At 70.6% G+C, this 12,167-nt stretch overlaps 2 protein-coding genes across 2 annotated transcripts; both read right to left on the minus strand.

The window, feature by feature from the left end:
• Positions 1-1,477: 1,477 nt before the first annotated feature.
• LOC309416484 (eukaryotic initiation factor 4A-I-like) lies at positions 1,478-5,674 on the minus strand (the record flags this gene model as incomplete). The annotated part of the gene is made up of 5 exons (XM_082016029.1): positions 1,478-1,646; positions 2,774-2,913; positions 3,778-3,910; positions 5,092-5,140; positions 5,652-5,674. Coding segments are annotated over 5 exons (514 nt in total), but the record flags the coding sequence as incomplete, so codon positions are not given.
• An 802-nt stretch (positions 5,675-6,476) lies between these two features.
• SENP3 (SUMO specific peptidase 3) lies at positions 6,477-11,811 on the minus strand (the record flags this gene model as incomplete). Its single annotated transcript, XM_082016028.1, has 10 exons — positions 6,477-6,587; positions 6,911-6,961; positions 7,066-7,149; positions 7,756-7,893; positions 8,605-8,682; positions 8,810-8,857; positions 9,346-9,493; positions 10,015-10,126; positions 10,242-10,429; positions 11,732-11,811. 10 exons carry the CDS (start codon positions 11,809-11,811, stop codon positions 6,477-6,479), a joined length of 1,038 nt encoding a protein of 345 aa, XP_081872154.1.
• Positions 11,812-12,167: the final 356 nt, after the last annotated feature.

A 12,167-nucleotide genomic window follows, 5' to 3' on the forward strand; every position in this document is an offset into this window, starting at 1 on the left:
ACTTGGGGGCTGGGGGGGTCGGGGGGGGGGGTCAGAGGGGTCCTGGGGGGGTCCCGGGGGTCCCGGCCCCCCTCCGGGGCCGCCCTCAGCCCTGGCAGCGTGATCAGCCCCCGCGGGGCCGGCGGCACCGGCCGCGCAGGACGCGGGGCCGGGGCCCCCCCGCGGGGTCAGGTGACACGCACGGTGTCATCAGCGGGCAGCCAGGGGCGGGGGGCCACACTGACCCCCCTCCCAGGACACATAGGACCCCCCTGGGGACACAGACCCCCTGGATGCACCCTCCCCGCCCCCGCCATGGGGACATCTGACAGGGGTCTGGTGTGGGGAGACGCGTGGGGGTCCCCGTGGGGGGACGTGTGGGCGCGTGGGGGACACACACACGCACGTTTGGGGTCCCGTGGGGACACTCGGGGGCGTCTGGGGACACACGAGATGGCGAGGGGCACGAGGCGACACTTGGGGGGCAGGCAGGGACCCTCGGGGGACGCGTAGGGACACGGGGTGATGCTCGAGGCCGTGCAGGACTCGGGGGGGCCACGTGGGGGCACACAGAGGGGTCGCCTGGGGACATTTGGGACCGTCTGGGGTTGGTGGGGGACGTCTGGGGACACTTGGGGGGCCCTGGGGGCGGATCTGGGGGCGTTCAGGGATGTTTGGGGAGGTCTGGGGCTGTGGGGGGACACCCAGGGGTAGATCTGGGGGTGATGCAGGGACACTCGTGGGTGGATTCGGGGTGGTTTGGGGGTGGATTTGGATTTAGGGCAGTTTGGGGCAGATTTGGGGCAGCTTGGGGTGGATCTGAGGTGGCCGGGGGGGGATTCGGGGCACCTTGGGGGGGATTTTGGGTGGTTTGGGGCAGTTTGGGATGGTTTGTGGTGGATTCAGGGCCATTTGGGGCAGTTTGAAGTTGATCCGGGGAGGTTTGGGGTGGATTCAGGGCAGTTTGGGGGGGATCTGGGGCAGTTTGGGGGGGATTCAGGGTGGTTTGGGGGGGATTCAGAGCAGCTTGGGGGGATCTGGGGCGGCTTGGGGGGATCCGGTGTGGTTTGGGGGGGATTCGGGACAGTTTGGGGGGTCTGGGACAGCTTGGGGGGGATCCGGGACAGGTTGGGGGGGATTTGGGATGGTTTGGGGGGGATCCGGGGAGGTTTGTGGTGGATTCGGGGCCATTAGGAGCAATTTCAAGCTGATCCGGGGCGGTTTGGGGGTGATTCAGGACAGTTTCGGGTGGATTCAGGGCAGCTTGGGGGGATCCGGGGTGGTTTGGGGGCATCCGGGACAGCTTGGGGGGGATTTGGGATGGTTTGGGGGGGATCTGGGGTGGCTTGGGGGGATCCGGGGCAGTCTGGGGTGGATTTGGGGTGGTTTGGGGGCATCCGGGGCAGCTTGGGGGGATCCGGGGTGGCTTGGGGGGGATTTGAGGATGGTTTGGGGGGGATCCGGCGTGGCTTGGGGGGTCCGGGGCGCGGGGGCTCACAGAGGTAGCGGCGGTTGAGCATGTCGAAGACGCGTCCCGGCGTCCCCACGATGATGTGCGGCGCCTCCAGCTGCAGCTTCTGGACCTCGGCGCGGACGTTGGTGCCGCCGATGCAGGCGTGGCACGACGCGCCCATGTAGTCGCCCAGCGCCATCACCACCTTCTGGATCTGAGCCCCGCGTCAGCGCCCGCGCCCCACTGCCGCCCCGGGGAGCCCCCGCAGCCGGCAGGAACTCCCCAGGGATCACCCCACATATCCCCTGGAGGCCCTATAGAGACCCACCCAGAGCCCCCCGGGACCTTACACACACCCCACGGACACCCTATAGACACCCCAGAGCTGCCACACATGCCCTAGAGACCCCATAGATGCCCCAAAGACCCACCCAGGGCCCCCCTGGGACCCTACAGACACCCCATGGACACCCCAAAGCTGCCACACACACCCTAGAGAGCCCATGGATGACCCAAGGGCCCACATAAAGCCCCCCCGGGACCCTACAGATGCTCCAGGGCACCCTATAGGTCCCTCTAAAGACCCTATAAACACCACAAGGACCCACACAGAGGCCTTCTGGGATCCTACAGAAACCCCAAAGCACCCCATGGGCACCCTATAGACTCCCTAAAGCTGCCATGAGCACACCAGAGACCCTATAGATGTCCCAAGGATCCACACCGAGCCGCCCCGGGACGCTACAGAAGCTCCAGAGCACCCTACAGGCACACCCTGAGCTCCCCTATAGCTACTCCTAAGCTACCATAGGCACACCAGAGACCCTATAGACACCCCGAGCACCCACTCAGAGCCCCCCTGGGACCCCACAGAGTCCCCAGAGTCCTCCTGGGAACGCTACAGATATCCCAAAGGCCCTACAGATGCTTTAAGGACCCACCAAGGCACCCTATGGACACCCCAGAGCCCCTGTAGGCACCCCAGAGACCCCCACAGATGTCCCCTGGGATACTACACACCCCCCCACCCCAGGTACCCTATAGCTGCCCCACTGCCCTCCTATAGGCACCCCCAGAGACCCTATAGCTGCCTCAGGGCCCCCCCTCTGGCCCCCAACACAGCCCCTGTGCCCCAAGCATGAACCAGTGGCGGCCACTGGGTCGTACTGGGATGAACTGGGAGCGGCTGCTCTGCCCCCACCGGATTTGGGACCGGCACCACGGGCGGCACCGCCCTGCCCAGGCGGCGGGGGCTGGTCCGGACTGGTTTGTACTGGTCTGGATTGGTCTGCACTGGCTTGTACTTGTTTGTACTGGTCTGTACTGGTCTGTACTAGGTACCTGCTGGGCGAGCTCCCGGGTGGGCGCCAGGACCAGGGCCTGGGTGGCTTTGAGGTCGAGCTCAATCTGCTGCAGGATGGAGATGGCAAAGGTGGCCGTCTTCCCCGTCCCCGACTGCGCCTGCGCGATGACATCATAGCCTGGGGGGACACCGGGGGGTCAGGGGGGGTTCAGGGGAAGCCATACGGGGGGCTGGGAGGCCTATGGGTCAGGGACAGGGGGCTGGGGGGGATATGGGGTGACCGGGGGGGGCTGGGGGGTGTTTGGAGGGGGCACATAGGGGGATATGGGGCAATGCGGGGGGCAGGGGGGTGCATGGGGCAGGGCTCAGGGTTTATGGACGGATACGGGGGGCTGGGGGGCTATGGGGGGCCATAGGAGGATCTCTGGGGCCGCTACGGGGGTCTCAGAAGCCCAGGGCTATTCGTGGGCAATTACGGGGGTCCCCGGGGCTATGGGGGGGCTGTGAGGCTGCAGGGAAGGTGTGGGGCTGCTCGAGAACTCAGGGCGGGGCTGTGGGGTACTTGTGGGTCAACCTGGGGCAGATCCCAGACCCCACAGCCCCGGCTCCAGGCGGGGGTGGTGTGTGCGGGGCAGCCATTTGTCAGTTATGGGGCAGCCATGGGGCAGCGCGCCAATGCTGTGGGTCAGCGCCTGCTGGTTACGGGTCAGCGTGGGGCAGCCGTGGGGCGGTACCTTCGAGGCAGGACAGGACAGCACGTCTGTGGGTCAGTGGGCATTAGCTATGGGGCAGCCGTGGGGCGGCAGCCTCAATTCCCAGCAGGACGGCGGGCGTGCGGGTCAGTGGGTGTTATCTATGGGGCAGCCGTGGGGCGGCACCCTTGGCGCAGGGCAGGACGGCGGGTCTGCGGGTCAGCGGGCGTCAGCTACGGGGCAGCCGCGGGGCGGCGCCCTGGAGGCGGGGCGGGGGCGCAGGCCGCCGCGGGGCGCCGCGGGGCGCTGTGGGGTGCCGTGGGGCGCCGTGGGGCGCCGTGGGGCCGTACCCTTGATGCAGGGCAGGATGGCGCGCTGCTGGATGGCCGAGGGCTTCTCGAAGCCGTAGGCGTAGATCCCCCGCAGCAGCGCCTCCGCCAGGTTCATCTCGTCGAAGCTGTCGACCACCTCGTGCCAGTTGCTCTGCGGGGGGCTCCCAGTTACCCCGGTGCCCCCCAGTTCAGCCCAGTATGGCTCAACCACCCCCCCAGTACGGCCCAGTGATGCCTCAAGTCAAGCCCTTCCCCCTCCCAGCTCCCCCCCGCCAAATCACCGCCAGGGTGGCTGATCCCTCCTCCCAGTCCCCCCAGTAAGGCTCCATTCCCCTCCCAGTTGCCCCAGTAAGCCTAGCCCCCTTCCCAGCCTCATTCTAACCCCTCCAGTTGCACCAGTAAAGCCAAATCATCCTCCCAGTCCCACCCAGTGATGCCCCACACCCCTCCCAGTCTGGTTCTAGCCTCTCCCATTCTATCCCAGTCCACCTCTACCCCCATCCCAGTGCCCCTAGCGATGCTCTGCCCCTTCCCAGTCCCTCCCAGTAAAGCCCCACACCCCTCCCAGTCTGGCTCTAGCCTCTCCCATTCTATCCCAGTGCACCTCTACCCCCATCCCAGGGCCCCTAGCGATGCGATGCCCTGCCCCTTCCCAGTCCCTCCCACTAAAGCCCATCCCATCCCAGCATGGCTCTAATCCCTCCCAATAAGGCCCTGTCCCCTCCCAGTCCAGCTCTAAGTCCCCCCAGTCCTCCCAGTCAAGCCCCACCTCCTTCCCAGTCCCTCCAAATCACCCCCAGGACGGCTGATCCCCGCCTAGTCCCTTCCAGCATGGCTCTAACTAACCCCTCCCAGTCCCTCTCACTAAGGCCCCATCCCTCCCAGTAAGACCCTGCCCCCTCCCAGTCCATCCCAGTAAGGCTCAGTCCCTCCCAGCATGGCTCTAACCCCTCCCAGTAAGGCCCTGTCCCCTCCCAGTCCGTCCCAGTAAGGCTCAGTCCCTCCCAGCATGGCTCTAACCCCTCCCAGTAAGGCCCTGTCCCCTCCCAGTCCGTCCCAGTAAGGCTCAGTCCCTCCCAGCATGGCTCTAACCCCTCCCAGTAAGGCCCTATCCCCTCCCCGTCCCTCCCAGTAAGGCTCAGTCCCTCCCAGCAAGGCCCTGTTCCCTCCCAGCCCCACCTTAAGTCCTCCCAGTCCCCCCAGTAAAGCCCCACGTCCTTCCCGGGCCCTCCCAGTCCCTCCAAACCACCGCCAGGACGGCTGATCCCCGCTCCCAGTCCCTCCCAGCAAGGCCCAGTCCCTCCCAGCCCCACCCCTCCCCCCGCCCCTCACCTCGATGACGCCATCGGGCTCCATCCCCTCGGGGCCGCTGTCGCGGGGGCTGCCGGGACATCGCGGCCGTTCGCCCCTGACCTCTGACACCGCCCCCACTTCCGCCCGCCGCCGCCCATGACCCGGAAGCCAAACCTCCCCCCACCCGCGCTCCTCCACGTGGTGACGCCGGAAGTCCCACCCACCGACCCCCCTCTTCCGCTCCCCCGCGCAGCCAATGGGAGGCGGCGGGTGACGTCAGCGCCGCGTGCGCGGCCGGGGGGACAATGGGCGCGCGCGCGGCGGCGCTTCCCACGTGGTGGGGGCGGGAGGAAGGGGGGGAAGGAGTTGGGGGGGGGCGGCGGGGAACCGGAACCGGCGGGAGGAAACCGGGAGCGGGGGGGGAGCCCCGGGGTGGGGGAGGGGGGAACGAGGGGAGGAGGACCCGCCCCGGGGACCCCCCCCGTCCCGGGCCCGGGCCCCCCTCGCGGTGCTCCGGACCCCCCGCCGGCAACCCCCCGCCCCCCCGGCGCCCCCCCCCGCCCCGCCGCCCCCTCCCGGCGCCCCCGCCCCCCCCGCACCGGCTCTCCTGACTCGCTGACATCCTCGGCGGCCTCGGGGCCCCGCCCGCCCGCGCGCGCCTTATAGCCCGCGCCTGGCGCCGCCCCCGCCGCGCGCCCATTGGACGGGAGCCCCGCCGGCCACGCCCACCCCCTCCCTCCTCCCGCCGGCGCCAACGGGGCCGCCGCGCTATTGGTCGGGGCCGGGGGGGGCCCCCCCCACTGGGCGGGAGAAAGGGGCGGGGCCGTGAGGCGGAAAGGGCGGGGCGCGGCGGCACCACGTGGGCGGACCTGCGCGCGGGTGGGGGGGGGGGTGTGCACGGGGGGGAGGGGACCCCTTTGTGTGCGCGCCCCTCCCCCCGCCTGCGTGCCCCGCGGTGGGGGAGGGGTGCTCGGACACCGGGGTGTGTCCCGGGGGGGTTGGGGGGGCGGCGGCCGCTCTAACCGGTTCCCCACGGGGTGACGCCCCACAACCCCACGGAGGGGGGGAGGGGCCGTGTGTCGCTCCCCTGGCGGGGGCAGGGGGGCGGACATGTCCCCATAACCCCCCGTGTCCTCCCTCCCCGCCGGCATCCCGCAATGTGCCCCCACCCTCCACCATGGCCCCCCTATCCTCATGTCCCACGACCCCCCCCGCAGTGCCGCCGACCCCCCCCCCCCCGGCGCCCCCCCCTCCCCCCCGGCGCCCCCCATCCCCCATCACACCGTCTCCAAACTCCACCGTTTATTCCCGGCTCGGCTCCGCCCGTACAAAACCCCCCCCGGCCCGGCGGGGGGAGGGGAGGGCGGGGCGCAGGGGGTCGAGCCCCGCCCCCCGCGCGCCCCCCGCGCCCCCCCCCGCGCCCCTCACAGGGACAGCTTGCAGTGACACAGCTCCTTGTACATCAGCCGCCGCAGCTGCGGCATGTCCTGCTGCGTGAAGCTGAACGGCCGCCCCAGTGCCAGGAACTTGCAGTACTGGGGGGTCACGACACCGGGGGGGGGGGTCACGACACGGGGGGGGGGGTCCCAGCCCACACTCCCCCCCCCCCCCGCAGCTCATACCCCCTCTCTGTGCCCCTGAGTCCCCTCCCATGTCCCCCCAGACCCCCCCCCCCCCCAAGAGGCCGCATCCCCCCCCCATCCCGGTGTGTGTCCTCCCCATGTCCCACCAACCCCACAAGGGACACCCAAAGAGACCACCAGGGCCCTGTGCCCCTCCCCCGCCCCTCTACCCTCAGTGCCCCCCAGCACCCTCAAGGTCCCCCCCATGCCCCCCCGATACCCCCCCACCACCTCACCTGCAGCACGAAGGCGCCGCAGTCGCTGTCGTTGTTCTGGCGGGCGACGTTCTGGGGGGGGGGAAGAGGAAAGGTGAGGGACCCAGGGGGTCCGGGGGGAACCCAGGGGTCTGGGGGGACCCATGTGCCTGGGGGGGGGGGGGGGGGAGACCCACCATTTTGAAGGCCCCCCGCCAGCCCTCCCGGAAGTCGGGGCGCTCCTTCTTGTCGGCTTCGGCCTGCAGGTACCGGCAGATGTGCTGCCGCAAGGGCGGGGTCAGCGTGGGGCGGGGCCTGGGGTGGGGCCTGGGGCAGGCCACACCCCCAACAGGCCACGCCCCACAGCTGGCTGTCTAGCCCTCCCCACAGCCAGCCTTGCCTCTAGGGACAGGCTCCACCTCCTGGGCCAGGAGGCTCCACCCACCCGATGTAGACTCCACCCACATAGACTCAGGCTCCACGCCTAAGATTAAGCACCACCCCATGTCACTAGAGGCTCCACCCCCAGCAGATATAGGCTCTACCCCCAGGCCAGGAGGCTCCACCCATCAGAAATAGATCCCACCCAGCCACTGAGGCCCTGCCCCCATAGCCAAGCTCCACCCCCCATGTGTGCCACAAGGCCCCGCCCCTCAGACCAAGCCCCGCCCCAGCAAACCACTCCCCGTGGGGCCATTGGGGCTGTCACAGCAGACACCCATTTGGCCACGCCCCCAGTCCTTTTGGCCCTGCCCACAGTCCCTTTGCCCCACCCCTTCAGCCCCTCCCACCCCTGGGTACCAGGTCTCCTGGGAGTCACAGGAGATGATGCCGCATGCTCTCCTCAGCCCCGCCCCCCGGCCCCGCCCCCCTCCGGCCCCACCCACCTTGGGGCAGCGGCGGTTGAGGGTGCGCTGGGAGTCGAAGTAGGTTATGCGGCGGCGGGCGACGTCGACGGCGACGAGCGACCAGTGGACCTCGAGGTGGATGGGGATCAGCAGTAGCTCCTTCCCGAAGATGTCCACCTGTGGGGGGCGGGGTCACCGTGGGACACACCCCCTCCTCAGCTCCACCCCCTCCCTGGAGCAGCAGGGCCCTGCCAGTGGGGAGGCTCCACCCACAGAAGCACAGGCCACACCCCCAGCCACACAAGCCCCGCCCACACAAGGCTGCATCTGTACAGCTCAGAGCCCTCATAAACCCACCCCTACAGTGGCCCCAGCTCCGCCCCCAGCAGCACAGACCACACCTTCTCATGATAAGCCCCACCCTCTGATCCAGAGACACACAGTACAGGCCCCGCCCACAAACAGCCATCACCCTATCATCTTGGATGCTTCCATAGCCCCACCCCTACAGTAATGCCACCCTTAGCACAAGCACCACCCCCTGTATACTACTGGCCCAGCACTGCAGCTCCTTGGGCCCCACCCCCTCAGAAGCCACACCTCCCTCAAAATCTGTATGTCCCATCCATCAGTCCCACCCACCACTGCCACACCCCCTGTGGCCCCACCCACTGATGCCACCCCACCCACATAACCCACGCCCACACCGTCAGGCCCCACCCTCACATTCTTGCTCCAGCCCTGCCCCTCCCTGACCCCGCCCCACAGCTCCTCCCTCGGCCCTACGCCCCTAAGCCCCGCCCTCACGTTTTTGGTCCAGCACTGCCCCTCCCTGGCCCCGCCCCACAGCTCCTCCCTCGGCCCCACCCCCCTAAGCCCCGCCCTCACGTTCTTGGTCCAGCGCTGCACGCCCTCGTAGCCGCGCGTCCGCAGTTTGTCGTAGAAAAAGCTGTTGAAGAAGTGGACCTGGGGGGGGCGGGGGGTCAGCCCAGGCGCCTGGGACCCCCGGATGGCGGGGGGTGGGGCTGCGGGACCCCTAGGGACCCCCCACGGTGGGGGGTGGAGCTGCGGGACCCCCCCGGGACCCCCTCACCTTGTCGGGCACCGCGTCCATCACCAGGTCCCCGTACATGTTCATCACCTGGGGGGGGATTTGGGGGGCTCAGCCTCACCTGACCCCCTGGGAAACCCCAACACCCCCCATGGCCCCCCCCACATCCCCCTGGGGAACCCCCAGCCCCCCAAAACCCTCCTGTTCCCCTCCACGTCCCCACACTGTCCCCATCCCGTGCCTGTATCCCCTCAGGGTCCCCCCCAGGGCCCCCCAAACTCTGCCAGGGCCTCTCTAGGGACCCCACAAGCCCCCCTAGTGACCCCCAGAGCCCCCCCAAGCCCTGCCAAGGTCCCCCTAGGGACCCCCAAACCCCCTGATGTCCCCTCCAAACCCTGCCAGGGCCCCTGTAAGGAACCCAAATGCCCCAAGGCCCCCCCAAACCACCCAGAGCCCCCCTAGGGACCCCCAGAGGCCCCCCAAAAGCCCCACCGGGGCCCTCCTGGGGACTCCCAAACCCCACCGGGACCCCCCAGACCCCCCGATGTCCCCCCCAAACGCTGCCAGGGCCCCCCCACCTGATCGTTGAGCCAGTTGGGGCCGTAGAGGGTCTGCAGGTCGTCCATGGTCAGGACGTGGCGCTTGTAGCTGACGCGGAAGCCGCGGAGCAGCGCGTTGCCGGGGAGGCGCTGGTACGACTGCATCAGCTGCTGCACCGAGCCCCGCCTGCGCGGCAGCCTCAGCGGGGGCCCCCCAAAACCCCGGCACCCCCCAACCGCCCCCCAGCACCCCCCTGAGCCCTGGGACCCTCTCTGAGCCCGCACACCGCAAGCTCCCCCTGCATGAACCGCTGCATCCCCCTGCCTGCGCCCGGGGGTCCCCAAACCCCCCGGCACTCCAACCCGCCCCCCCCCCCCGGACCCTTGACAGCCCCCTCGGGACCCCAACGGCCCCCCGGCACCCCTCACCCAGCCCTGAGCACCCCAAAATTCAGCTGCTACACCGAGTTCCTCTCCTGGGAGGGTGGGGGGGGACCCAGGCATTTGGCATCCCAAAACCCCCAGCCACCCCCCCCCACAAAACACCCCCAGGAGCCCCATCAGCCACCCCAGCCCCACAGACTCCCCTGGCCCCACCCTATCCCCCCCCATCAGCCCCGTCCCCCCTCTCCAGCCACACAAAACACTCCGGGGGGGACCCAGGTGCCCGGCCCTACCCCCAACCCTCACCCACTGCCCCCCCCCCACCTCTGTGGGGTGCTGAACTCCTGCTGGAAAATGTCCTCCAGCTTCTCCACCACCTCATCGGCGCTGACGGGGATGAGGCTGCCGTAGGCCTGCAGAAACTCGTCCAGGATGCCTGGAGGGGAGCGTTCACTCTGGTCCCTGCTGATGGCTGCATCCCCCCAAAATGCACACACGCCCCTGCCCCCCCACAGGTGCACCACACACACCCCCACCCCCCCCCGACTCACTCTGGACGCAGGTGACGTGCTCCTCGCGCAGGGGGCTGGCTTGTGCACCCCCCCGGGCGGGGGGCTCAGGGCGGGGCCCCCCCTCGGCCGCCCCCCCATGCTGCAGACGTTGCTGATGAGGATGGTGGCTTCGGCGCTGCCGGGAGGGCTGGGGGGGGCTCCCGTCCCGAAACCGTTGGGGAGGGGTCCTGGGGGGAGTGGGCACAAAGGAGCTCAGAGGGACCCCAAAAATGGAGGCCCCCCCCCCCCCCGGGACTCTGTGCTCCCCTCCCAGCCAGGCCCTGTGTCCTTAAACGCCCCCAATGTGCCCCCCCCCAGGGGTTTGGGATGCCCCCGCCCCCACGAACTCCACCAAAGGGGTACAGGACCCCCCCCCCCCCGATTTGGGGTCCCCCCACTCACCTGCATCCCCACCGAGCCCCGGGGGGGGCCCCAGGAGCCCCCCGACCCCGGGGTCCCCCCCAAGCTCCATCTCCCCGAATGGGGAGCAGCAAGGGGGGGGGGCGGCAAGTGGGTTGGGGGCAGTGCCTCGGGGGCGGGAGGGGGCGGGACCGGGGCCCCCCCTCGCTCCTCCTCATCGGGGGACAGTGAGGGGGGGGGTCTGCGGCGGGGCCCCCCCCTGCGCCGGGTGCCCCGTTTCCAGGGAAGGCCCAGGCCCCCCCCTTGGCGTAGAGCAGCATCCGCAGGGCCCGCAGCGCCCGCAGCCCGGCGCCGGGGGGGGCCCCGCCGGCGGGGGGGGGGCGAGGGCGGGGCCCCGGGGAGGGCCCCACTTCGGGGGGCCCAGCGCCGACCCCCCCCGGGGCCCCCTTCTTCCTCTTCATCCTCCTCCTCCTCATCCGAACCGGGCGGGGGGGCCCAGGGCGGGGGGGGGGGGCGGCGGGCGACGCCGGGGGCGCGGGGGGGGCGGCGCGGGTCCCCCCCAAGGGGGGTCACGGCGGGGGGGGCCCTCCCGCGGCCCCCCCGGCCCCCCCCCCCACAGCTGACGGGCCGCCAGCGCCTCCTTCATGGCTCCGAGCGCCTGGGGGGGCACGGGGGGCACAGAGAGCCCCGTTACCCCCCGGCACCGCCGTTACCCCCCCCAGGCCCCGTTGTCGCAGCCCCGTTACCCCCCCAAACCTCTTGTCGCCCCCTCCGGACCCCCACTGCCCCGCCAGGACCCACCTCTGTCCCCCCCGAGCCCCCCAAGTCCCGTTACCCCCGCCAGGGCTCCGTTGCACCCCCCAAGACCCCCGTTACCTCCTCTCGAGTCCCCGTTACCCACCCAAGACCCCTTACCCCCCCCGACCCCCGTTACGCCCCCAGAACCCACCGCTGCCGCCCCCTGAGCCCCCAAAGGTCCGTTATCCCCCCCAAACCCCCCGTTACCCCCCCGGCTCCCCCCTCCGGTGCCGCCCGCCCGCTCGGAGCCCCCATCGAGGCGCCCCCGGTGCCGGGGGGGGATCCCCGTGTGTGTGTGTGTTGGGGGAGGAGAGGCCCCGGTCCCCGCTCACCCCCGGGAGCGCGGCGGCCTCTCTCGGGCTCCCTCCGCCGCCGCCTCCCCGCAGCCACCGGCGCCGCCCGATGGCGTCATCACCGCGCGTCGCGCGTAGGGCGTGACTCCTGCCGACAAAGCCCCGCCCCGCGCCGGACGAGGCCCCGCCCTCCCAGCGAGACCCCGCCCTCCTGCTGAAGCCCGGCCCTCCCAGCGAAGCCCCGCCCCGCTCTTGCCGCCGTCCCGCCCCGCGGTCACCATGGAGGCGACCGCGCAGGGGGGAAGGGGGGGCGCGCGGGATCATGGGATACATCCCCCCCCCTCGGCGCAAGGGGTCACGGGATACATCGCGGCGCTGCACGAGCCACGTGACACCCAGCGGGGTCCGGGCTTTTTCCGACGACGGGGGGGGCCGCAGCCCCCCGAACTGCCCCGGGCCCCCCGGCCCCCCCCAC

Source organism: Phaethon aethereus (assembly GCF_964289735.1).
Source record: "Phaethon aethereus genome assembly, contig: HAP1_SCAFFOLD_52, whole genome shotgun sequence".
Taxonomy (NCBI): domain Eukaryota; kingdom Metazoa; phylum Chordata; class Aves; order Phaethontiformes; family Phaethontidae; genus Phaethon; species Phaethon aethereus.